Consider the following 27400-nt stretch of genomic DNA (forward strand, 5'->3'; position numbering starts at 1 on the left):
TATTAAATATAATATAATATATATCAAATAAATGCAAAGTATTTTTATATTATTATAGTAACCATTTTTTAAATTCTTATTATCACTGAATACAGTCTGCGGGTTGATATGACTGCTGTGCCCTCTAGGGACAGTGTGTCATCAATGCATGTGACAGCATTAGTCAGGTTTAGCAACATTATGCCTACAGGAAGACTGAGTACAGCCATCACACACACACACACACACACACACACACACACACAAACACACACACACACACACACACACACAGCAGCACTATTTCCAGTCTTTCAACAGTTTACATGAACTTAATCTGTCTTCTGAGTGAGTGTATTACACTCAATATTAGCTTTATTGCTTCTACTCCTGGTTTTTGTTTAATCCTTTATTATTAGTCATGTTTCTGTGCTCACATTTCATTTTCTCTGCATCCCTTTGCTAATCAATCACCCACTTTTTTATATTTTTGAAAGTTTGCTAAAATAGCTCACAGACCAGCTGCTGAACATCAACAAACACAAATATTGGATTTGCAACACGAGCTAAAACACAATAACACCAACACATTGGACTCTCACAAACTCCTGTACTGGTTATGGTTGTAAACTAGTGGTTTCTAGATCCAGTATTAAATTGCAAGTGACTCACCGTGACTGAAGGTAAAGGGGAAACATCTTGGCCTCTGTGACTGACTGATGTTGCACAGTGAAGTTGAGCGGGACAGCACAGAGCGGTCACATTATGAGGCATCTGATTAGGTGACCAACCATGCGCTGCCCGTTAGTCTAATTCAATTACAGCAAGAGAGACATTCGGGGGAAAAGAATTTCCTTCTTTTCTCTTTGGACCCGCCTTTACAGAATGGATAGTGATATTCTTTAGGCTTCAGTGACAGAGGATAAGGAGGCGGCGCGACTTTATCTCTATGAAGTTTTTATTCAGCTCATGTAGACTCAAATGAGTTTAACTGATGGAGAAGCAGCCATGTTGACTCCCATCTGACTTAAAAGGTTGTGTGTTGAAAGATCACTAATGGTTGGTTGATTGAGCTGTAAATGTGCAAATAAACCCTCTGCAATAAGACTGGTTTACCAATCAGTAGTCAGAGGTATTAACTGCCATTAGAATTGAAGAGAGACATGGAGGCTGCATGATCAACAGTGAAATGTGTTGAAGTTAAAGGAGAAAAACAGTAAACTCAATGGAAATGGCTTCATGTCACTCAAGATACAACAGATCAAATAAATGTGCACGATTGTTTCTGAGGAAAGAGCTGATGAAAAGCCAGACTCACACTACTTACTCAATACTGCCATCCAGTGCTAACTGACCTCCACCCTCCGGTGTCTACAGTGTAAAACTGCCACTTAAACTTTTGACAAATTTCATAATGTAGAGTGATTGAGACAATATATACAGATCTGGTGGTTATTGTGCTTTGACAAAAAAAATTAAAAATATACAGGCCTACGTTTTTTGGAGGAAAAACACTGTAGAGTTGATTTGAAATATAAGTATACTTTCAGAATAGAACATTTCAGAATAAAAGAAATGGGACAAGAGAAATAAACATGAGAAATTGTGTGTTTAAAAAAAAAACATTAGATTCAGATTTAATAAAATAAAATGCAATATTCAAAACAATATTCAATTTGTGCCAATAGATCCCTTTCAGCTAAGTCGTACTCACTGGGCCTTTATTAACAATATTACATTTAATATAACATAATTTCCAAACCAATACTGGATTTTATTGTTACCGGTCGATTGAGGATTTGTATTGTACATGTAAAATATCAATATTTATATCGTGAATACAAAAGTACCCGTATTATTATTATTATTACAGTATTACTACGTTTTGTTTCGTCTTTTACGTAGAACCTGTGAACGCACCGCCCGTAACCAAGGCAATGACGCTCCTCTCCGTTACCAAGGCGCTCTCACCGCAAACAGTAGCAGCGTAGCTAGGCTAAGCTAACGGGACAGATAATCTCATAGCCATGATATAACATCAGCTCCTTCGCCGGGCACGAACTCCACGTTGACTTCCAGTTGATCCAAACCATCGCTCCCAGTTCACCGCCTTCAGATTCACCTCCAGTTCGCGGTGGTCGCCTTAGTTTAGAGGCTGAAACACGCGTTTGGTTCCTTCCAGGTTCGCCTCGGTCCGCCAGCGAGCTAACTGGGCTACCTCAACGCTAGCTGCACAGCCACCATGGTGAGTAGCCGCTTCCAGCCGCTGGACAGGCCACCTGTTTGCTTTGAGGAGCTAGCATGCTAAACGTGTAGCTTTCTAAATATCTGGATTCACTGAAGTCACACACAGACAGACAGGAAGTGTGTGTGTGTGTGTGGACGGGCCCTGTCACACATGAGCAGGAGAAAATCCCCTTGGAGTTAGCTGATCAGCTAGCTGTGTGGTTTGCTAGTACAGTGTCTCCCCCATGTCTACACACATCTTTCATCCTCACGTCACCAATCTCTTGCTTTTCGTCCCTGCACAGGCTGAATTTGGATTCAACGAACAGCATCAGAGCGAAGTCATCAGTTACATGCGATTTGCTCGCTCAAAGAGGCTCCTGAGGCTCAAGACTATTGACTCATGCTTCGAGGAACTCAAGGACAGCAGGTGATTGGTCGTATCCAAGGTTTTGGGGCCATTGTTTGGATGTAAACTCAACTTTACTCACTTTTCAGCTCGAATGGATCGGTGACGTGTGACCGTGTGTTGCATGTGTGTGTGTGTGTGTTGTCTGCAGGCTGGTGGAGGAAACCTTCACGGTGGATGAGGTGAGGGAGATGCTGGACGGGCTGCAGGTGGTGGTGCGCGGGGAGGTGGAGATGGAGCTCATCAACACGGCCCACACCAATGTGCTGCTGCTCAGGCAGCTCTTCTCCCAGGCTGAGAAGTTTTACCTCCGGCTGCAGAGCGACATCTCAGAGCTGGAGAACAGGTGAGACATGAGGGTGACGAATTCACGATGGTTCCCACAGGAGTACAACATGTTCTTAGTGATACATCATGAGGTAAACGGCCCCTTCTTGTACATGGTAGACATTATTGAAGATTATAACATGTGCACAAATGAATAACGTCAGTGCTCAAGATGTGGAACTCAAATCCAAATGAATTAAATAAATGTAAAAGGTCAAATTGAGTGTTACACCAATTTAAAAAATGCGCTACGCTCCTATACACTGAGCCTAATGTGAGAAAAGGTCCTCTGCTTTGAAACATCTTCTATTTCCTCCTCAGTGCAGATCTGTTGTGTTTCTGTGGTGTCAGGATCAAAGGTCGTCGCCAAGCCACATACACAATTTACCCCTTTTTTTCCATCACACTGGTTTTCTCTCTGCAGTGACGTTCAGTTGGTCTGAAAAGCGCAAAGTCTGCCATCCTTTCACTACATTTTAAAAAAGTTTTCTTCCACTTATGAGACCTGTGTGTTTTTTTAAATAAAATACTGCTATTTTTAAAGTGGTACAAAGTTACGTGATCACATGAAGTGTCATTGGTTTATGGCCAGATGTGAGAAAAATAAGAAAAACCCTGAAAGAACATGTTTCTGAAAAGGGTTTTTGTTCATATCACAAGTCTGAGCATAGACCAATGATGGCATCTATGTGTGATACCAGTAACTATGATAAATTACATTTGAACTGTTGCCAGAATGTACTGTGCATTCTTGACATTGTGGCAAAGGAAGTGTCGGGGCTTTTTGACACATACGTAATCAGGTGTTTTTTAAAATAACAATAACTCACAGTTGCGCCATTGAGATAAATATGTCTTGAAAATTAAGTTGTTCATTATGTTGACTTTGAAATACAAAGTTAAAATAGACAAGTCATCCTGTTCCTCTTTGTGCCAGTGAGATGGAGGAAGCAATGTTTTCTCATACCCACTCACAATATATTATAATCTTCGGTATCAAACATTTACATTTACAAAACTTCTGCAGCCAAGAACAACCGAGCCAGTGTTGTTGGCCAGTTGTATCACTGTAAAGCTCCAGAGTACACGTGCAGGGGGTTGAATGTAGTCTCCGTCTTCTGTGATATTCAGGTGAACTTCATTTAACTTTTGACCTCTGGAACCCTTTGCACTTATTTGTGTTTTGGAACAGTTTGTAGATGGTGGGTGGATCAAGAAGCCCTGATGCTTTTTTGTTTTTTTTACAGGGCTCAGCCCTACGTGACTTGATAAGGTGTCTAAAGCAAGGAATACGCCCCGTGTCACGGTCTACGTGTGTTCAGCTGCTTTTTAAAAACCACATTTAAGCTTTTCAGAGAACTGATCTGTTCACCACAGGAATACATCTCATAGCCTAAGTGTTAAACTGCCAAAAAACAAGGGTGTTTATTTGCCTACCTAGCATTTCCAACCACCAAATGGTAGATTACTGTAACGTTTAAAAAAACATCAACATCGCTGTGGGAACCTGACAGTTGTGTAAAGTGATAGTTCAGATTATCAGTCACTCAGTGTTGCTTACATCTTAATTGTATGTTGTAGACCAATGTTTGATTAAATCTAAAAAAAAAGAAATCTAGATATTATTTTACATGATGTAAAAACCTACATTTTCTTCTCTTCTATGATCCTGTCATCGTTATTCTGACGTCTAATCTTTTGCTAATCTCTCCCCCATCTAGAGAGCTGTTAGAACAAGTGGCTGAATTTGAGAAGACCGACTTTAAAACCACTGATAAGGTGAGATGAATGTGCAGCTCTGTCACACGTAGACCTTAAAACATCACCACGAGCGTAGTCACCATTAATCATGAGTTCAAAGCGTATTTATACCCACATGGAATTCAGTTACTCGAGAGCAGCCCAGCGATTTATATGTCAGGTCACCCGGCCTTGATATGAAACCAGGCAGCTCAGCAGTCACTCAACACTGTGGCTGACGTGTGGCTTTACACCTATTAACTTTGTAAGGCTGCACTTCACAGGATTTACACATTTTCAAACAGTAGTCAGTTGTCATCGTCACACTTCTAGGAGAAGGAAGATTGAACAGATGTTTTAGTTTTACTGTTACATCTCATGTTCAGTTAAAGCAAAGCAAATGTTTCCCGTTGATAAGTTTGTACTTTTTCTACCAGATAAACCAGGAAACAAACAAACCCAAGTTAGCGCCGCTGAATGAAGGTGGAGTGTCGGAGCTTCTCAACAAGGTAAAGAAACACATTGCATTGGGTTCAACGTGGATAATTATCAGGTTCACACACTCATGTGGATCTGTGCTACGTGTTTCTGCAGGAGATAGCGAGACTACAGGAGGAAAACAATAAACTGAAAACCAGGCTGCGGACTTTAGAAACCCAGGTATAAAAATCAGTCACATACTTTTTAGTAAAGCAGACCTCTACTCATTTACATTATTAACTATTCATGCTCTGATTAATGTTTCCTAGGCCATGAGTGCACTGGATGAGAGAACCAGGGCCGAGCGAGCTCTGAAGGACCTTCAGAAGGTGCAAGGTGAACAGCAGGTACTGTTCCATGTTTGATCTACAAGTTACTTCATTGTCATCGGTGACATTTTGAGTTTGCTTTCTATTTTACTACTTCAATTTTTTGTTAGTAATTATCATTTACATCAACACTGTCTGTCATTGTGCTTTTTATGCTCTAACTTGGATCTGAAACGGTATGTATGTAGCTGATCAGTGTGTCGTGGAATATAGGAATAGACACCTTGTCCATCGTGGAGAATAAACATGCAACTGAACTGGTTTGTTGTGTCTTTGTCCATCAAGTTTGCTGCTCAATCCCAGGAGATCAACTGTCTAGAGGACACAGTGGCGGCTCTGAAAGAGGACTATGAAAGGTCTCTCAACGCCAACGCCGTCTCCCACAAGGATCTGCAGGAGAACCTGATCTCAGCCAAACATGAACTGCTTCGAGTGCAGGAGCAGCTGACCCTGGCAGAGAAGGTACATCGCTGTGGTCTTCACCCACAAGTGGAAAAAAACACCAAGTGAAATGCCCTGAAAACCTATTTTCTCTCCATGCAGCCAAAGTTATGAAGTGGTCAGGGCTTAGTTGGTATTAGATGAAGTCACGTGCCTTCTGTGCACCAATTAGAATTTAGCTCAATTTGATTCCACAGTTGTGGGTTTGTTGGCTGACGTTTGTAGGCCACTGTGTCAGTTCAATCTGATCAAATCACACACACACACACACAATCCTGATTATGTTTTTTTTTAATTCAAACTCTTAAGATTCATATCTCAGGATGTAGAAACTGGTGGTGAGTCCGACAAACACCAACGATAAAATGTCCCTTTAGTAGATAAGCAGAAATCAGACACTTGTTTCTCTGGCCTGCTTTCAGGTTGGGCACATTCAGCCTCTGCTCACATGTTTATATGTGTATGTTGTGCAGGAGTTGGACAGGAAGTTCCAGCAAACTGCAGCCTACCGCAACATGAAGGAAATCCTGACCAAGAAAAACGAGCAGATCAAAGATATTAGAAAACGACTGCAGAGGTGAGCATCCATCAGTGAGATTAAAACTTTGGTATTGTCATTTCATTTCTGGAAAAGATGGGTCTGAGCATTTTTCTAGACTTCACATATGAAGAACCCAGCAGGAAATTGTCCGGGAGAATGTCCAGAATATCCGTCGAGCCTTTTCTCCAAAAGCTCTCAAATCTTGTCATCTTTCCAAGTTGACAGCTTTGTCAGCGTCTTCTCCTCAGTTAAGGATGTTATTTTAATGTTAATTTAGTTATTTTTAATGTTATTTTTAAATAAGTTTGGACAGACGTGGACATAAATTATAACTTCTCTGATGGCGAGAGCATACGAGCAAAAGGCCTTAATTCTATATTACTCCTAAAACTGGCTTTCTCATCAAGATTTCTGTCTATTTTCTTATCTGTGCCGCTTCTCTGTTCCAGATACGAGCCCAACGAATGAGTTGTATCCAGGAGAGCTGGTTATACAGAGAGAGGACGGACCAGAACGTTTAATGACTGTGGTTTGGCCCAGAAACCATCAGTTCCTGTACTGTAAGACAAGAAACACAGATGAAAGTGTCTCCTTGCTTCGTGTGGTGTCTTCAGTAGAGTTGGTAGCAGGGAAGTCGAAAGTAGGCCGAGCTGAATTCACAAATTAAATAGTCAGAAACGATAGCTTTCTCCAGCTGTGTTCATTTAGCCGTGTCTCAGTGTCAGAGTTCACTAACAGTAGCTAGCAGACTTCCCTCTGTGCTCTATGCAATTACCATCATGTCCGTGTTTGAAGAGGCCTTGTCCATTTTCTGAACAGACGCACTGTCTAAAGCTTCGCACTCGTATCTACTATCAGACGGATGTGGGTGACGTTTATCTTATTACGACTGGATTGTTGATTTTTAGTCGCCCTTTTGTAGTCAAAAATCCAAATCTGTTTATCGAGAGTTTCAAGCAAAACCCCAAGATATAGTTTTGTTTATTACTAGTGAGCAGCTTTTCAAATGCTTCCTGACCCTTTCATTTTTATTTCACCAAACATTTAATAGCATTTTACAAAAAATATTTTCAGTGACCTGACATTCTGTGAAAGTCTGATCACTGAAAATACAAACAAAGGTTTTTTTTTTTATAAATCTTTTTTGTTTTGCACATTGAATGATCCGGATAGCGATAGACTGATTTCCCTACATCCCCTTGAACAAAGGACATAGAATATTTTGTGTGTGTATTTTCAGTTTTGCTGTGAGTGACAGAGTGCAAGTGGAAACAAATAAATAAATCTATACATGATGTTCATGAAGTAATGCTCTTGCAAAGTATGATACATCTTCCCTATATTACTCTAGATGTGCATTTGTTTGTATTGTGCAAAGTATGGGGTAATAAAAAGCTGTTACCAAATATATCATGTGTGGTCATTATCATATCTTTGATCTTTTTATTTTAAATATATAATCATATACTTTCACATCTGTGGAAATATCTGATAAGAACAGAGTTTTCTAAAGATCTTAGTTTACTGGAATATGACTAATATCAGACTGTTTCCTTGTTCTTGAACGTGATAATAATGAGGATATTACAAAACTCAAGATATGTTTTTATTTTTTGGAACTGACTGATTCAACAAGGGGGCGCTGTACTGCAAAAATACATGAGATACATGAATTACAACGATCTTATGCCTCCTTATGAACTTAAACAAATTCTGATCACTTAATTCTTTATTTTATTAATAATATACATATATACTTAATAAGTGCATCACTTTGAAGTCTGAAGCGGATACAAGTGAGCTGTGGATCAATTGAAGTTTCAGTATGGCTTCATATATTAACTGCTTTGTTTTTCAAACTATATTTTCCCATTACTGACTCACTGGTCAGAGCTCAGAGAAGAAAGTCGAGAGAAGTAAGGACGTTCTGTACATTCTTATTGGATGGAGAATGATATCTCTGAACTAATATGAAGAGAGAGAAATCTCTAACAACAAGATATTTCATGGTATTTTTTAAATCTGTATTAGATAGTAAGAATAGAGCAAGTGGAGGTTAGACTCGATGCTGGGAACTGAGGGCTGCAAACACTCTTACCACACTGAGCAGGCCTTTTATTATGGTATGTTTACTGCTTCTGTATATTTTAATGCTGTAGCCTTTGTTACCTGCCAAAGGTTTTGTGATGTACATAGAGTGGCTGCTACAACTATACAGTTACTAAGATGAGACCAAACATTTCGAGCTGATTTTCTGAACAGTAGGAAACCAGAAGAGGTCGGATGCATTCTGCAGATATAAGTTAACATCAACACTCTGCAGTGAGGGATGAATAAAGGATCTGATCATGAGCACAATGAGGTTTTGTAGAGTAAAAAACAAGGTGGTCACTAATCAGTTAACTGTCACCCCCTTCGTAGTTTACAGTGAAACTCTTCAAGCCAGGGTTTTTACCTAAACCTCCAAAATACAGATCAGAAAAACAAACGAGCATCGTGTTCATTTGTTTACTGCATGTGTCTGTCATTTTTTCATTTTTACAATTTGCGTGCGTGCATCTGTTTCCTATGAGCCGCAGCTGAAGAGAAACCGTCACCATGATTTCAGAAGGGATGCAAAAAGCTGAACAGTTGTGTATCAGTGCATGAAATAAATCACAGCCAGCAGGTACACAGGAAGTGGTGCGACAGTCTCTCAGTTCCAAACCCGATCTCTCACTTGACAGTACTTTCCCACAATATGTGGCAAATGTAGATACGTGTCTGAGCGGCCCACTTGTTCACAGCAGCTTCCTGCTCCCTGTCACTGGGCATCAAACGGGTTTTCTCAGTTTCAATAGCAAGAGAATCTCTCCTGTTCTTTGGATTTTCTTTAGAATCATAAGGCAATGACGCACATTTCTGGATATGAGGTGATGTCCAGAGTACAGTCGGATACTTAGAAACAATAACAATGTGATTTTTAGCAGAACAACAGATGCGGTATAGTAGCTGTGTGGCAGAAATGGACTATAAAGATTGTACTGTACAAAATGAGATGACGTGCTCGTTAACCATGTTCAAGATAATTTTCTCAAATTCGCACAAAACACAAAGTATGATGGGAAAAGCATCAGCTTTGTAGATATTTTGTCATAAACCAAAGCACAGCACAGATTAAAATTGGGGAAATTTGTCATTTAGATGGAAAGTGAAGGGATCAGCATTAGTAATCGAACTGTATACATGAACATGATACATGAACGTAGCAGTTTTGCATGTACAGTAAAGGTTCAGACGTTGACAGGTTTCATATCCAGTCCTGTGCAAAGGTTTCAGACACTTTCTTTGTCTAGATTCGTATCCATCATGCAACGCAAGCAGGGAGACTGAAACAACCTGAAACATGCAGCCAGAGTCATAACAGAACGATCTTCAGCCTTCTCTTCACACGTCGTGTTTCATGCATCAGCACTTCAGACCAATACAACTGGGAAAAAACGGTTCCCAGGAGGAAAACACTCGTCTGTTTGGGACACACACACCGTTTCCCCCTGTGCCACGCTGTGATCAAAACTGAAAAACACACACCAACAGTCCGAGGGCCCACACGCTGTTGCACCGAGGGTTCCCGACGGCGAGGAAGTGAATCTGTGCCAGACAGAGAGAGAGAGAGGGGCCAGAACTTTGAAGATTCAAGATTCAAGATTCAAGATTCAAGATTCAAGAGTTTATTGTCATATGCACAACGATTACATTGAGCAGTCGTTTGCAATGAAATGCTTGGGTCACAGGCTCTCTTTAACAATGCTCAGAATATTACAAGCAGAAAAAATATCGAGTAAAATAAGATAAAATAGAATATCAAAATTTAAAATAGAAAATAAAATATACATATCTAAAATATATATATATACACCTAAAGAAAAAGAAAAAAAGAAAAGAAAAACAATAGTGCAAGTGTGTGCAATATGCAATAGTGCAAATATGCTAAGGTGCAGAGTAGTGGAATTATGACAGATTGGAGGAGTTTAAAAGTCTTATGGCCTGGGGGATGAAACTGTCTCTGAGCCTGGTGGTGCGGGCCCGGATGCTGCGGTACCGTCGGCCAGACGGCAGCAGGCAGAACAGTTTATGGCTGGGGTGATAGGGATCTTTGATGATCCGGTTGGTCTTCTTCCTACACCGCTGGGTGTAGAGGTCCTCCATGGATGGTAGCTCCGTCCTGGTGATGTGCTGTGCAGACTTCACCACCCTCTGTAGAGCCTTACGGTTCAGGGCGGTGCAGCTGCCGTACCAGGCGGTGATGCAGCCAGTCAGGATGCTCTCTATGGTGCACCTGTAGAAATTGCAGAGAATCCTGGCATCCATGTTGAGCCTCCGCAGCCTGCGGAGGAAGAAGAGCCGCTGTCTGGCCGTCTTCCTGATGGAGTCTGTGTGGTGGGTCCAGGTCAGGTCATCACTGATGTGGACCCCGAGGAACCTGAAGCCGCTGACTCGCTCCACCGTAGTCCCGTTGATGGAGAGGGGGGCGTGTTCTAGTCCTTGTCTCTTCCTGTAGTCCACTATCAGCTCCTTTGTTTTGCTGACGTTGAGATGGAGGTTGTTGCCCTGACACCAAGATGTCAGGGCTCTGACCTCCTCTCTGTAGGCCTTCTCATCGTCGCCGGTGATCAGGCCTATGACAGTCGTGTCATCAGCAAACTTAACGATGGAACAGAACAGAGAGTATATTTAAGGGACTGATATTTATGAGTGTGTGTAATTTGGTGCAGATCAAGATAAAAATCCAGATCTAGTGAATTTAAATGTGTAAATTGCACAGGGCCAAAGAAACACACAGTATATTTAAATGTCCCTGAAAACCGGGAGCTTCACTAAAAGACTTTTCCACATTGATTCATTAGGAGGTTGGAGATCACAGGCCACACAGCCTGCAGCTTCTGACAGTGATTTACTGCTTCCAAACACTGAGGCTTACGACATCTCAGCATCAGCTACCTCCTCCAGCTTTGGGCTTTAGTCATACCTGGTTTTCAGTTTCAGGCGTCACTCGCCTGTGGTGTTAAAGTGCTCCACCTGTGTACACAACACTGTGTCTAAAATGGGCTCCGACTTGAAACTCAATCGACTGTGGAGTCAGGGAGTATTGTTTTGGCACAAAGCTGATGGCCATGGTTCAGAGGGCAACATTTAAAAAGGCATGGCTCCCGTGTGAAACTAGCTGCTGTCACTGTTCAAAGGCTTTGAAACACATCGTCTTCCAGTGTGGATGCTCATCGAGCTGTAGTGTATCTGGAGAAAGAAATGTGCAGCACCGGGGGTTGTGAGTGGTTCTTTTCTTCAGAGATAGTATCACACGTGACCTGCGGTGGAAGGGAAACCATATAAGTAAGTGAAGATGAAGTCACACAGAACATAGAAGCGGCAAAGTAACTTCATTTTATCACTGAGACGGTAAGAGATTTTTTTGCACCGCCACAAAACTGCATTTTAACCATTAAGCTTTTTTTTTGCCATATGTTGCTTTTATGAATAATTAATCATTTAAAAACATTTTGAAAGGTTTTGACGTGTTTGTGTTTCGTTAACATCCTCTGATTCTTTCCAGATAAGATGGATGAGCCATTGACGACTCTTATGACCACGGTCACTGATTATTACACTGAAACTGTAAGTTTGACTTTTCAATACAATACAATACAACTTGATTAATTATAAGGCAATTTGGTTCAGAGCGATTAAAAAAAGAAAAAACAACATACGGACAAAACATCCACTGAAAAATATCACGATAAAACGTTTGGTCGATTCAATTTCTTTGAAAATATTAAAAGTTATAGTAAATAAAATAGTTGACATAGCCAGATAATAATTATATATCTAACCTTATAATATATGTAATTGTTGAGATAATTATTTGACGTACCACAAGAGAAATTATTGAGTTAGAACAGAATACCAAATCACTTATATGTATTTAAAAAATGTTTGTCCTCTATTTGTTGTAAATTTTTTACTAAAACTGTGTAAAATGATGCACTTCACAATCCAGCTGCAGTAGATTTATCGGACCCAGACATCTATCGTATATTCAAATGCAACACTTTTCCACTGCTTGTGAAAACACAAGCTTCACACCTCGCTCTTTATCTCTGCTCTACATCTAAACCTCATGCATCTGGGGCACTGCTGAGTTGTGCTTAGCGGGGGGGGGGGCCCTCTCTGGAGCCCCTCTGGATGGTTTAACCCCCCCCGCCCCCCTCAGGCTTGGATAGCAGCAGGAAGTTGTGCAGTAGTGTGGTTTCTCCTGCACAGACACAACACCTGCATCTGACTGCCGTTTCTTTCGCACACTCTGGTTAGCATGTACGTCACTGACGGCAGTCGCTCCCACTAGAAGCCTGCTATGAAGCCCTGAACGCAGCAGACTTTGTCTGACAGGAAATGAAAATGCACGCAACCCCCCTTTTAAAACCACCAATAATATTATTTCATTGAACTTTTTATTTTTTTTATGTAGGGCACCTCTGCCTACCCAGACTATGATACGGGGCCGACTGAAGCCTCAGGCATGTGCGACAGAGGGTGGGCCCGGGAGTTTCGTGGCCGGTACGAACCACCTCTCTTCTGGATCATCTTCATCCTCGGTGCCGTGGGTAACCTGATGGTCGTGTGGATCTACTCCACCGTGCGCAACCGTCTGAAAACCATGACCGACGTGTACCTGCTGAACCTGGCTGTGGCCGATCTCTTCTTCCTGTGCATGCTGCCCTTCTGGGCCGTCGACGCCGTCAAGGGCTGGGAGTTTCACGTCAGTTTGTGCAAACTGGTGTCCAGCGTCTACAAGATCAACTTCTTCAGCAGCATGTTCCTGCTCACCTGCATCAGCGTGGACCGCTACATTGCTATCGTGCAGGTCACCAAGGCCCAGAACCTGAAGAAAAAGAGGCTCTTCTACAGTAAACTCACCTGCTTGGCTGTCTGGTTCGTCTCCGCTCTCCTGGCCCTCCCTGAGTTCATATCTGCCGGGGTGAAGCCGGACCCAGGCGGCATGTACTTATGCACTCAAATCTACTGGAACAACACAAACAACCGGACTAAGATCCTGGTGCTGTCCCTGCAGATCTGCATGGGCTTCTGCCTCCCTCTTCTCGTGATGCTCTTCTGTTACTCTGTCATCATACGCACGCTTCTGCAGGCCAAGAGCTTCGAGAAGCACAAGGCCCTGCGCGTCATCTTTGTTGTGGTGCTTGTGTTCATCCTCTCCCAGCTGCCGTACAACAGCCTGCTCATAGTGGAGGCCACGCAGGCAGCTAATGCCACTGACAAATGCGAAATGCAAATTCGTTTAGACGTGGCAGGGCAAGTCGTCAAGAGCCTGGCCTTTACTCACGCCTGCCTCAACCCTTTCCTGTACGTCTTCGTTGGAGTCCGCTTCAGACAAGACCTCCTGAGGATTGTGAAGACGTGTGCCGGTGGTCTGAGAACAGGAGGGTTGAGCAAAGCGAACGCAGTTCCCAAACGTCCCTCTGTCATGTCCGACACTGAGACTACCCCTGCCCTGTCCATATAAACTCACATTCTCCTCCAGTCCCATTGTAGACACTCGAGCCTACAGTTCTGACATGGTTAAGTTTTCCCAGCATGCATTACCTGCCGCCAGAGCAACAACACAACGTTCGTCTCTGAAAGCAAATAAGAGTTTATGTTCATTACTTTCATATTCTCACAGTCACCAGTGCTTTAATAATTGTATAAACTGTACATTAGTGTAAATACTGTTTTTCTTTTTGCATTTGTTTTGTGAGTGTTTGTGTCTTTGCATTAATTCCATCATGTGTTGGTTGTGTGCGGCTGTAACTGAATTAAAAAACAGATGTATTTTACTTGATTTTCATGAACAAAATAATAAAAAATCTGAGAAATCTAAATCAAGTTGCAGTTTTCTTCCATCCACAGCACAAAAACACGCATCAAGTATGTGCCAGAGTGGATTCAAGTACCAGTGGTGCACAGTAGCTCAGTACATTTACTCAAATACTCAACTCAAGTACACATAAGAGGTACTTTACATTAGTACGGGCATTTATGCAACTTTCTACTTCTACTCAACTACATCTCAGAGGTAAATACTCTACTTTTGACTCCACTACATTTGTCAGACAGCTTTATTTGCTTTTCAGATGACACTGTCAATGTTTGTGATAAACTGAAGGATGAACTGTCCCTTTTTTAATTTTGTAGTATACTGTGATTTGCTGTAGTCTGAATCAAAACAGTTTATAAAGTAGGTCAAATGAGCTCAATCTTTAACATCTACAGTGAAATGCAGTGTACACATTGATGCAGCAGTACTTTTCGTACTTTAAGTATAAATACATACTTTCACATAAGCATGGATTTGAAGGCAGGACACTTTCAGATTATGGAGATTATAGATTAATGCTTTTACTGGAGTAGTAGGTATCAATGATGAGATCAGCATTTGACGTTTGTGCACACTACACATGGGAAAGTACTTGTACGTGTTTCACTGGTGTAACGTATCGTCTGTGGTGGGACACACGCTTTGTGAATGCGGCTCGTCTGATCCACAATGTTTTTTCGGTATGACTGGATGTCCTCCTGATGACAGTCTGTGCCATTGTCTGTGCCCTTGTCTGTGCTGACGTTCTTAACTGTTGAACCTTATCTGAGTTCGCTTATGACTTAGCACTTTCACAGAGGATGCCAACTGGTGTCCGTTCAAACTGGCATGAAAGAAGTTTCCCACAGCGACAGGTGGCAGACAGACAAGTGCCCCTGTTTCAAAGTCTGTTCAGATCCACAGCTTTGCTCAGAATATAACTGAGTTGTGAGATTGGAACCATGGCTTTGAACCATTTGTGTTATCTTCATGAAACAAGACAAACACATGAAGCACTGCATATTTCCAAATAGATATGATGGGATGTATAAGTATATTTACTTGATCACAGTACTTAAGTACATATTCCATGTATCTGTACTTTACTTAAGTAGATTTATTTCCAGTTACTTTCAATCCACTTAATACATCAGCAAATACTTTCTACTCCATTACATTTTTATAATATGTTTCACATGTTGATATAGTTTTTTGCATGTTTTTAAAGTAATCAATAACCAGAGGAGAAGTGGTACCTGTCAATCAGAGCACGCAGGTGACATTAGATCCTGCAAAGCAAAGCACACCGAAAGAAACAGGGTAGGGAATAGGATACACCCAGCAAGTACTTTTACTTTTAATACTTTAAGTATATTCAAAAGCAATATAGTTACTTTTGCTCAAGTAGAAACGATGTGGTACTTTTACTTGAGCACATTTGTCTATTTATCTATTAGAGTCAAGTAGTTGAAGACTTCCTCCACCACTATCAAATGAACAGATCAAGGGACACGTATTTGACAGTATGGTTGTTTGCTCATTCGATTTTTGGAGAGTTGGGGATTAAAACATCTTAACCCTCTGTCTATTGTTACCATAAGCCTATTGACGTACAGAGATGAAAGATTGATGGAGCATGAAAAAGAGAGAAACATCATAAAGTATTCATTGGTTATGGTCTCGAACTGTAACAAACAAAAGTGGAGTGTGTGATTGTGGTCACTGAGGTCGGCCCCAGACGTTCACAGCCGACCTGCTGAGTTCAGGTGAGACCACAGATACGTTCTTCGGTTTGTACATGACTCTTTCTCTCTCACGACAGGAAACCATCAGTCAAGGCAATAACAACACGCAGAGCCGAGACCTCGCTGGGGATCTTCAGGGACCTGGGCAGATCTCTTGCATTTGGCTGAACTGCAGAGCACAGATGCCGATATTACTCAGCACAGCGTCAGTGTTCTCTGAAAGAACTCTCAGGTTTTGATTTGATTCTGAGCTGCTATCGTTCTAATCTACAGGTCCAACACTTCTCTTAGTTTCAATCGAGCTGCACCACATTGCACTCAGAGATATCAGCCCCTTAATATTTCTGCATGACTTATTCCCTGGATCCACACCAAAATGTTATTTGCTCTTCCCTCACTCCTACTGAAAGCTGTCCAGTAATTTTTTGCGTCATCTTGCTTACAAACAAACAAACACATGGACGGGGGTGAAAAGGCCATAAAGTATTGTTTTTATATGAGTTGTTTCCAACCTTTTTTCTTCTGCCATCACTTTTTAATTCCCAATTTTGTTCATATTTAATTTAGGCAGGACCCAAGTGCAGGTGACGGACTTAGCAGCAAAGAGAAAAAATGGTTTATTAAATAAACAGACAAATATACAGGCAGGTAGAGAAACTGAAAATCCAAAACTGCAGCAAAAAGCTTCATACTTGTGTGATTTGGCAAAACCTTTATTAGATCAAGCTTTAATGGGGTATTAAAAAAGGAAAGTACTTTTGTGTGGATCTTAGTTTAGATTAGTTCAATCACAATCACATCATCATTTCAGTTTGTCCAAATAAGGTAATAGGCAACACTTGGCACTTAATACTTTAAGTATATTTACAAACAAGTACTACAAGTAGAAAAGTTAATGTGGTTCGTTTACTTTTACCTTAAAATATTTAGTCTATTTATTTGTATTTATACATCAGTAAAATGTTTAAGAACTTCCTCCACCATCCCTGTAGTAAGGGTTATCCTCGCTACTAGTCATTTCAACCACAAGGTGGCGCACCTCGCTCAGCAGAGTAGATCTGTGATTTTTGGTTTCAGCAAACACACGTGTAAGAAGTGAATCTAGCGCCATCTAGTGTCAGTTTGGAGGAGATGCATGGTCATACCCTCAGTGTCAAGTTCATGAGGCTTGTCCTCTCATTCCCAAAGAGCTGCTAATAGACAGGCAGATTGATTGTGTACTGCAGGACTAAAACTCCACGTTCCTCATTATCCCACAGCTCTGAGGCACCGGGGCCAATCACCACCGGGGAAGGACGGTAAAACGCAAAGAAGAAGAAGAAGAAGAAGAACTGAAGTGTGTTGTGAAGAATGCAAAAGACTCACAAGTAGAGCAGCACCTGTGGTTTGGGAGCATCCCATCCATCTTTGTGCACAGGGGGGAATAGTGTGTGTGTGTGTGTGTGTGAAGGAGACGTGTGAAAGGAGGATGTACTGTGAGTAATAGGAGAGAAAGAATGAGCATATGTGACCCATTGATACTGAAGGAGCTGCTCCCAGCCGTCCTCTGGTCCTGTTCTGTGGACCACAGGGACGACGGCCCACTGGCTTCGAGCTCCACTTTCTACCTTCACAAGTCACAAAAAGCCCGTCGTGAAAGTTTGGGCCTGCGTCGGTAAATCTGAGGCACATTGGGAAGGAACGGGTCAAATAATGTGCAACGAACCCAATGAAAAGGGAACATATCTGTTATCCAGGCAAACAGGATCTTCATTCAGCTCCGTGGTGTAAAAAAGAAATGTAATAGAACTTGGACCTCCACAATTCCAGGCCAAACCGGGAGCTGCTTATCACCCGCCATCGCTCCCACAGCTAATATTTCACTTCAGCTTCAGCGGGGCCCACAGAATGAGAGACGTTTCCATTTCATGTCAGTCATTTCCAGGCCTGTGTGTTACCTGTGTGGTGATAAGTGTTTGACTGACTGGGAACGTCGTTAGTCACTGTCCGGCTGCGAGTGACAGCCGCAGATCGACGCTGATGATGAGAGGAAGGAGAGGTGTGTTCGGGGACAGACACAAAAAGGAAAAAAACATGGATGATGTAGAGGGAGGAGGAAACACATTAACACACGTGTGATAACAAATACAAAGCCACGCACGGACACACTGAGCACATCGAGGTGCATTAAAAGAGGAGGCGTGTTTGTGAGGACACAATCAATGCACACGGACAAATGGGATCACATGCTTTACACATTTAGTTAAAATTATTACACGTGTCATCTACTGTATCTGGAATCTCTGTTTGTCTGTGGACATTTTGTAATATTCATTCAAGTTTGTTATAATATCAGTAAAGAAAACACTGTAATTTGGTGCCAATTACAGAGTTTTATTTCTAAGGAACCTTCCTAACAATTAAGTTATTTCGTAGGAAATTATAGCAAAAATATAGGATTAATAAAATATAGTATTGCCTTTATTTTTCTGGGTGATCACTCTGACAATCACAAGTTTGATGTCATATATGAATGTGGGCCTTCGGAGGAATAGTACAAATATGAGCGATCACACTAATTTTAATATCAGGCCTCGTAAAATGATCTTGTCGCGAGATTGTTTCATTTCTTCTCGTTATTATTCATGTATTTAATTCTGTTTGTTTGTCTGTTTTTTTTAGCTGCTTGCTAACTTCCAGTTTATTTGTATTTGAAGACCCCCTTGAAAATGAGGAGGTGCATCTCAAAGGGTTTATCCTCTAATTAAATATTTTAATTTTCATGAACTGATGTTACATGAGGTTGTTGCCTCAATGTCAAAAAGCTGTAACACAAAGGTCCTGCATTGGTGTGTATGATTTTTATTTTTGCCTGATGAGTATTAACATGAAGGTTTGCATACGGTTGCAGACTAATTTGATAAGAAATCCCCACGGTAGGTGGATTGGCCTCCACCGTGAACAGTAGGAATTCTTGTTTATGGAATCTCCTTGTTTTCTAATTGATATAGTTGTACAGCTACATGCACGAGGGCATAAAAAGTCACTCAGTAAAGCACAAACCTCCACCAAGGCCCAGCAGTCCCCTTGAATTCAGTCAAATTGCACACATTCACAGATATCAGTTTCATAAATGTGCCTGATTTTGTCGTCTATATCAAATAACGGCCGATCTCCGTTGAATGAGTTCTTTCTTGACCCCGACCAAGTTTCATCCTAATCCGTCCTCTAGTTTTTGTGTAATGCTGCTAAAAAACTAAACAAATGTAAATAAAAACATCCCTGTAATTATTTAAATTATGTAAAAGGAACTAGGCCTATTAGAGATGTAGGCTATAACTCTGCTGACCTTTGGCATGACAGAATCTTCAAATGACTCCTGCTGAAAAAGAGAAGATGCTTCTGCTGCTGCTGCTGCTGCTGATGACAAGGAACGAGGAAGTAAGCAACACTATTTCCTCCAAAGACAAATGATTCCACCTTTCGTTTCACTCTGGGCCAACCAGTGGGGGGGGGGGGGGGGGGGGGGGGGGGGGGAGGAAATAACACAGCACTGCGAGGCCAAGAAGTTCAATCTCTGGACATCTCTGGAACATGTTTTCACCCTCACGGTCTCTACTCTTCACCTTTTTACCTCCTCCTCCAACAAGCCGCGGCAGTAAAGCTGCGAGATGGATGGGCTGAGCGTTGCAAGGCTTTCCAAAAGCGAACGCTGCCCGACTGCTGCTCTACCTGAGGAGCAAAAAACAAAAGAGTCCTCTCTACCTGTAGGACTGTGGGAGTCGAGGCTTTGATCTGGACCAGAAAGAGAGAGTAGTTTGATGAAATATTGATGCTTTTTTTTTTTTTAACTGTGTCCTGTGGGAGCTCAGTCTGCTCTCAGGATGTGAGCGCTGATCCACAATACTGCTCGGATGAGAATGGACTTGAATACGTGGCTCAAGGAGTCTTATTGCTCCAAATGGGTCTAATGATGACCCCCCCCCCCCTACAACCCCCCTAGACTGATGAGCTTGAAGTGGTCTGGGACTTTTTTCTCGTCGATTCCAAAGAAGACAAACGCACTTTTAATCAGTCGACATCGATACCACAACAACTGATCAGTGTCTTCTGTGAGTCTCGACAGCAAAGCCGGTGCATGACTGAAATCTTTATGTTGGATGGTTTGTTTGCCTTTGAAACAAAGAGCAGCTGCTTTATCCTTTAACATGCACATTTGTAAAAGGAGAAAAATGAATCCCTGTTCATTTGGCCCAGACATCACAACAATATAAAAACATATATTATATATCGACGATGGTAAATTTTGTGCTAAAACTCCCGATTAGAAATGAGCCTTGTAGCATGAATAAATATTTAAATCCATATTAACACTGGAAAATTGGCTGCATACGTTTTGAGCCGACACACAGTGATGCAGTCTACAATAAGTAAAGCACGGGTAAGTCCAGTGTCAGACCATGTAATGTGATTCCAACCGCGTACTCAGAAAGTTTGATTTGAGTTTGCGTGAAAGTGACCCACATTCTTCCTGCAACAATGATCTCCGTGCAAGGAGAAAAGACCAAAATCTGAATATTGATAATTGCCTTGAGTGAAAGTTAAGAGGCCAACACACTCCAATCATAGCGGGAGAGGAAAATGGGAGTGGGGGGGAGGGTGGGTTTATCACTCTCCCATGCTCACGTTCATACACAGAGATATAGACGGCGGGCATAATGACTTGTGTGGAGGAAAAAAACAGAAGACTGATTATTTAAACTTAAAGGACGGGGAGAAAGAGGCAGAGAGACGAGGGAAGGAGGGCGTCTTAGGAGGAGCCAGGGGCAGCAGATAGTCTGGGAAAGGTCTCGCGTTAAAGTGGAATTAACATGCCTTTCCATTGGAGTCCATTAGATAATCATATTCATGCCACACAAGGCTCCAAACCCTCTCTGTTTCATTATTCCCTTTTAATCCAGCCTGATAAGGGGGTGCAGGCGTCGTGGTTTTATTATGTCGTCATTTGGAATCCACATGAAATCCCCACGGGATGTTATCACGGGGAAATTGCTTAAATAGCCCAAGTGGATATAGTTTTGCGTTTTATTATTTCTGACGGATTCAAAATAACTGCAAATATCCCTCTTCTGTGCCCGATTATTGGGGGCTGAGAGTCTTATCAGTCATTCACACTAATGGCCCACTCAAGCCACTCGATACCTCCGGCGGGGGGAGGAGGAGGAATGTTGGCGGGAGAGGAGGGGAGCTGTGTGTTCGGTGGCTCGTAGTGTGCACATGCAGGTGCAGCGTGTGTTAAGGAAACAGAAAAGGGAAAAGGAGGCAGAAGGAGACTTTGAACTCAGGTTCAGGATGGATAACCCTCTGGTTCTCACCTCACAGAGGAGCAGAGGTCACAGACGCTCTGTGGTTCAGTTTGTTTTGGAGCCAGATCACAGGCCCCAGTGTCAGGTCACACTCGTGGTTACAGACAGAGGTCAAGCAAACACTCTGGGTAAACTCTTCAGGGCCTTGACGGTGCAGGAGGGAAACAGAAAGTATCAGCGTTCCCTGCTCTGATGTTTTTATTAATACAGGAGCATATTTTGGCTGAACCGTGAAAACAATGTATCTCCAAATTTGGAGATTTTGAATTTTTCAGATATGTTGAAGGATCAAGTGTTTCTTTATGGGATGAAACCAACTCTCGAGCTCGATAAATCATTTAAAACCCGTTGGATTATTGGAAAAAAACACGGGATTGTTCTTCTTAACACTTCTTTTCCCAGGTTAGTGATTACAACACAAGGACGTCCAAGATGGTAAAAGTTAAATGTACAGTATTTATATAGCATGTCTCCAGACTTATTGAAGGGTTAGGTTGCATTCACCCTTTCACCCTTTCACACACACACACACACACACACACATTAAATACCATTCATACATTCTCGGCACAGCCATTATGGGGCAATTTGGGATTCGGTATCCTGCCCATTGACAATGTGAACCAAAGGAGCCGGGGATCGAACCAGTGACTGATGAGTTGGTGGATGTTGCCGCTCTACCGCCAAAGCCAAGGCCGGCCCCATCAGTGAATGAATTGTTACAACAGCCATCTTGTGACCTTGAAAATAAAAAGCTGTGATTGATCATGAAATGATTGTTAAAAATATTCGTATTGTTTATTGATTTCCCATTTTTTCTTTACAGCTTAAAAGGTCAAATCAAATGGGGGAAAAAAAACTTTTCCAATTTTTCCCCTCCCACCAGTAACCAGTAATCTCAGTGGCCATGCTGCCATTTAAAATACTCCATCACAACTTCCGAAGACACCATGACCTGGATGACTGAGAATATTCACAGATAAAACTGCATCAACTTGAGTGAAAGTAAGTAAAATACTTGCTTTTAAAAATACTTTAAGTTCTAAAAAAAAGCAGAGTGTAATCGATTCCCTAATCAAATCTCTTCCGTGTTTCCTTCTGTGCACTTTGCTCTCGTTGAAGGAGGCGGGGTCCAATGTCACCTCCCCCTTTTATTATGGATCACTTTTAAAACAATACAAAAACAACAATAATATGTAATACATGTTAAATATGTAGTGGAGTAGAGAATTCAGATATTTGCTGCTGGTGGAGTAAAAGTGAAAAGAACCCGAAGTCCAGTTTAGTACAGATTCCTCTTGATTTCAAGTATAAAGTAACGTGAAGTGGCAATACTCAAATCTGACCTTGAGTGCAGTAGTTGAAATGTACTCGGTTACTTTCCTCTCACGTAACTCCAACCCCTCTGGTACAGTGGTGGTGGATGGGATCTTGCCGGTGGTCCTCCCAGAATCCAGAGAAAAGTGTCCTTGTCAGTCCTCTACTGTTTGTTTCGCCCTTTTTCTAAGTGTGCGAATGAGACAGACAGGAAACATGTGGAGCGAGAGAAGACCTACAGGACGAGAACAAAGGACCCGGACTGACGTCAAAAAAACCTCCAGCATTGCAGTTGAGGAGCGTCTGAACCACGAGGCCACCAGATGCCCCATCCTCCTTGATGCTGCTCTGAACAACCCACATGCAGGACACTGTCCTCACTTTTCAAAGAGAATCTCTGTCTTTGGGAGAAAACTCGTTCCAGATGAGAAAATATGTATTGTTGTAGATTTAGAGCAAATTAAACCATCAAAACGTTGGATTTCTTAAAGCAAGACAGTCGCTCAGCGCAGATTAGAAACATGGAGATGAGATGTAATATTTAAAAACATGTGGTCTTAAATATAATGTGCAAATAAAGTGCATTTACTCAAGTATTGCACTGTATTTTCCATTATATGTTATCTGCTCCTTCTTCATCACAACTCTAATACACTTAATGATTTTTGTGGAATAAACCAAACTGTATATGAATAAAAATCCCAATTGCTCTCCACTTTAACAGCATCAATATGACACATGCGCACAATAGTTATCCAATATTGTTTATATATAATAAACAAAACACACTCCCAGATGAATTTTGCAGTATTACTATTACTTTTGGTACTTGAATGCAGGACTTCCACTTGTAATAGAGTATTTTCTTTACGCTGCTGTTTCCACGCTGCTGCCTCTCTGCTGCGAAACCCACAGGATCGTCTGTCATCCCGTTTTCAGCGGCCACATCTGTGTGGATATAATATGCTCGTTCTGCCGTATCCATTTCACATGTGACATCTGTCCAGCAGCGACGCATTAAAGGCAAAAATCCAAATGCCTACACAACATTCTGCCAAATATTGATTTACTGTTACTCGTGTAACATACGTGGACACACTGAGCACGACACATCATTTCAGTGAGATCACGGCTGAAGACTGGGAACACGCTCCGCCGCTCGGCCATTATTTGAAAAATAAGCACACAGCCAGGCCCCAGATGTTGATCCTCAGCGTTTCCTTCAACACTCGACATGGTGCCGCGAGGAAAAGTGGCGATGTACTTGAGCGTGTGAATGTGTGCGATTGTGCGTCTGCGAGGTTGTCTACCGTAGTGAGTGCACCTCCCTGTCTGTAGATCTCAGGGTCTGCAACAAACAGTAGTTCCTTCTTAATTGGGGTGAGATCAGGGGCTCAAAGGGGGCCAAGAAGGGACCCGAACCCCTTTCTTTCTCCTCCAGAATCGCTTTGGCTACAGAGGTGCTTTTGATGTGTGCTTTGGCTCTGTGAGTCCTACTTTGGAATATGTTCTTGGGAGACCATTGGTTACTTGCCTCCAGGCGGAATCTCAATCCCTGGGATCCTGGCCCTCTTTGATGAAATACTTTCGGGAGCCGCTAACCCTACTGATGCCCATGTGCGCCCCCCCCCCACCCCGCCGCCTCACCCCACCCCCCACCCCCTTTACCCTCTTGTTCCCCCCCCCCCCCCCCCCCCCCCCACCTACACACCCATCCGCCCGCCATTCCCCCCACCTCCTCCACGTTCCTCGGATTCTCTTTGAGAGATTCATAACAAGGACTTTATCTCTGTGTAGTCCGGGCCAGATGAGTACCGCCTGACAAACTGACAGGAGAATTAGTCGTGTCTTACAGAGCATCTTTGATTGTCTCTCTCTCTCGGCCCCGACTTCCTGTCGTCACAGACACAAGCATTTTCATTGTATTGACACTGATTTATATCACGGCTTATTTTTCTGTCACTGCGCATTTGTAGCATTTCCGCGTTCACCTTGTTTTCAATGTCCGTATTTTCATTTAGAATCAAATATCAACTTACACGGTGACACTTTGTGGGCAGCAAGTAGCAAAATGCAAAGAATACGAAGGTCTGCTTTGAGACTTTGTGGCTGAGTCAACTTGCAAAATCAATCTTCATGTTCTGACAAAATCGGATCTGAACATTTGGGGGTTTTATTGATGACAAAGATGTTGACAGTTGTGACAGAAGATCTCAGCCTCTGATTGATTGAGGCAGTAATTACTCAGTCGGAACTTAATTGGCAGAATAAAGAGGAAAAGTGGTTTTAAAACACAATAAAATCCTTTAAATCACACGTGTGTTTTATTTCCCACAGTTTCTGATCCTCTGTGTGTGACTCTCAGGGTAAACCCACTAACTGTGGCTTCGTGGACTTGACCTCTCGGCCACACACACTCATTTAAATCCTAGTTAAGTGATTAGCCGGTGATTTTCCCTCTCCAAACTCCCACCTCCTCATTGATTGGAGCGGCACCCTAAAGACCTCTCCTTACCACATCATTTCCCTGTATATTGATTATGTATATTGATTACACCTAACCCTACAGGAAGGCTCTCCTCTGGCTTGAATGCAGCTTTATGGCCGAGGCCGGGAGACGAGTTTAGCTGCCAGAAATTGACACATTCCCGATACGTGAGTCAAACTGCCGTAGAATCTAAATGTTTTTGTTTGAAGGTGATTATTTTAATGATTATTGAGAAATGGTGTGAGTGAGTTACCTGGATAAAAGTAGTTCAAAAACTAAACATGCTAATGTTTGATATCACAAAACACGTCCTAAGCAAATTCATCCATGTGATTTTTTATTTTAGTGATTTAATCAGGATTAAGAGCACAAGTTTTGGTGGAAATCTTTTTAGCTGAATTGTGCAGGGTGAAATTTAAAGTGCCAATATGTTGCATTACTTTGATATTTGGGGATTTGTGTAAATGGACACAGTAAAACATAGTTTGAAAAACTTTTTAAAGTGAAAAATGGCATTTCTGGATAATGTTACACTGGATCTATGCAGGTTTATGTCATACATCATTAAGTGGTGTCACTGTACAATGAGGTTACCTGGCACAAACAAACAAGAAAACATCTCAGCCATTAAAAAAATCTTTCTTTATCTGTAAAAAAAAAACTGTTTCTATTATGTCATTCCCCAAAAATGCAATAAAACATACGTCTTCTTTTTGTGCTAAGAAGCCAAATGAGTAAAACAAAGCTGCATGATCGGAGTTTAATGTTTGTTTGTGCTCGGCAAAGTTATAATATTCTGCTTCTCAGGATGCAAAGTTTAAAAAAAAATGCTAAGTTCATGAAAGAAAGGAAGAAAAGAAAAGAAAAGAAAAGAAAGAAAGAAATGTGGGGGGGGGGTCCACCAAATTTTTTTTTTAAAAAGGAGGGAGGCAGCGAGTAAAGGAGGGAGCAATCCGAAGGGAGGAGTCAAGCGAGGGAAGGAGCAGCTGGAGATCCACACTTCGCCCTCTCCCTCTCTTCTCCTCGGGAAAAAAAAAAAAAGCGCTCCAAATGTAATAACAAACTCTCCATGCGCTTCTCTCACGCTCCTGTCGGGTTTTTACGCACGTCTGCGGTCTGCTATCGGCGGATATCATCGGCGGGCTGATGGTGTTGGTCCGGCGGCGGTTGACAAACACAGCAAACTGTGAGAAGGAGGAGAAAGACGAGCAGGAGGAAAAACTCTGGCTGCGCCGCTTTGGAGTTGGAGCGTAACAGAAAGAAGGAGAAGAAAAGAAAAAGTCCCACAGGCAACTCCAGAAGCACATCTGCAACTTAGGAAGAAGAGGAGAAGAGGAAGAGGAAGAAGAGAAGAGGAGAAGACGAATCACTTCTTTTTCTGAGAAGATTTAAAAAAAAAAAGAATTACACCCCCAGAAAGAAGTAAGTACTGACTCCAAACAGGCGGAATAGACCAAACAGGGTCGTGCGTAATTTGTGTGCTTGTAAAAAGTTTTTGGGGGAAGCGGCTCATGAGGAGGTTTCACATTTCAGAACGATGGAATTTCATACAAGTTTAAAAAGACGTGGATTAAAAGTGAAGGAGCTTTGCCATGAAACTGAGGCTTTTTTCCTCTTTCTCTTTTTTTTTAAAAACAACGTTTGAAAGCGTCGGTTGTGAGGATCCCAAAAAAAACAGAAAATGTAGCTCAGGCTGCGTCTGGATGTGATTAATTCTGTGTGAAATGAGTGTCGGTGGTTAGAAACCCGAGGGTGACACACTAAACAAGTGTCCGGCAGACAGATGTGCTGCGTACAACTACAACCTGGAGTTTGAGTGAGTGGGAGAAGTAGTTTAGGTATTTGAAATGTTGTGTAAGACAAACAACAAAACACGTGCTGGGAGTTTTCGACCTGAAACTTTATGAACTCCTGCAGACGTGATTCAAACTTTATTAGACTTTTGCCCTAAAGAAACGCGCGTGGGAGTGGGTGGGGGTCGTGTTTTGAGCGTGCGTGTTCTGCGTGCACGTGTGGTTATATTTCAGTGTCTGTTAACGAGTCTGTTTATTCTGTTGGACTCACAGAAAAAAAAAGGGTTGATGGAGACTTAAGCATGATCCTGCAGTTTCATTTTTTTTCTCTTTCTAAATGCAACCTGGTCTG

At 42.0% G+C, this 27400-nt stretch overlaps 3 protein-coding genes across 4 annotated transcripts in view; all 3 read left to right on the top strand.

Moving 5' to 3' along the window:
* The first annotated feature begins 1919 nt into the window (after positions 1 to 1919).
* lztfl1 (leucine zipper transcription factor-like 1) lies at positions 1920 to 7880 on the top strand. Of its 2 annotated transcripts, none has more exons than XM_034572810.1 (10): positions 1920 to 2224; positions 2511 to 2635; positions 2766 to 2960; positions 4663 to 4720; positions 5119 to 5190; positions 5276 to 5341; positions 5431 to 5508; positions 5794 to 5952; positions 6405 to 6508; positions 6922 to 7880. In XM_034572810.1, the coding sequence occupies exons 1-10, from the start codon at positions 2222 to 2224 to the stop codon at positions 6938 to 6940; spliced, it is 879 nt and encodes a 292-aa protein (XP_034428701.1). In that variant the 5' UTR covers positions 1920 to 2221; the 3' UTR covers positions 6941 to 7880. The 2 variants fall into 2 exon arrangements, with proteins under 2 accessions (XP_034428701.1, XP_034428700.1); XM_034572809.1 differs by having other exon boundaries at positions 1922 to 2224; positions 5776 to 5952.
* A 3979-nt stretch (positions 7881 to 11859) lies between these two features.
* ccr9b (chemokine (C-C motif) receptor 9b) lies at positions 11860 to 14385 on the top strand. Its single transcript, XM_034572870.1, has 3 exons — positions 11860 to 11908; positions 12063 to 12124; positions 12975 to 14385. The coding sequence occupies exons 2-3, from the start codon at positions 12068 to 12070 to the stop codon at positions 14025 to 14027; spliced, it is 1110 nt and encodes a 369-aa protein (XP_034428761.1). The 5' UTR covers positions 11860 to 11908; positions 12063 to 12067; the 3' UTR covers positions 14028 to 14385.
* Positions 14386 to 26211: 11826 nt separating this feature from the next.
* gli3 (GLI family zinc finger 3) overlaps positions 26212 to 27400 on the top strand; it is a 93806-nt gene continuing 92617 nt past the window's right edge. Inside the window, exon 1 of the mRNA XM_034572401.1 lies at positions 26212 to 26677. The gene's annotated coding sequence lies outside the window, so the exon portion shown is untranslated. The remainder of the gene's footprint in view (positions 26678 to 27400) is intronic.

Source organism: Hippoglossus hippoglossus, chromosome 20 (assembly GCF_009819705.1).
Source record: "Hippoglossus hippoglossus isolate fHipHip1 chromosome 20, fHipHip1.pri, whole genome shotgun sequence".
NCBI classification, from domain to species: Eukaryota; Metazoa; Chordata; class Actinopteri; order Pleuronectiformes; family Pleuronectidae; genus Hippoglossus; species Hippoglossus hippoglossus.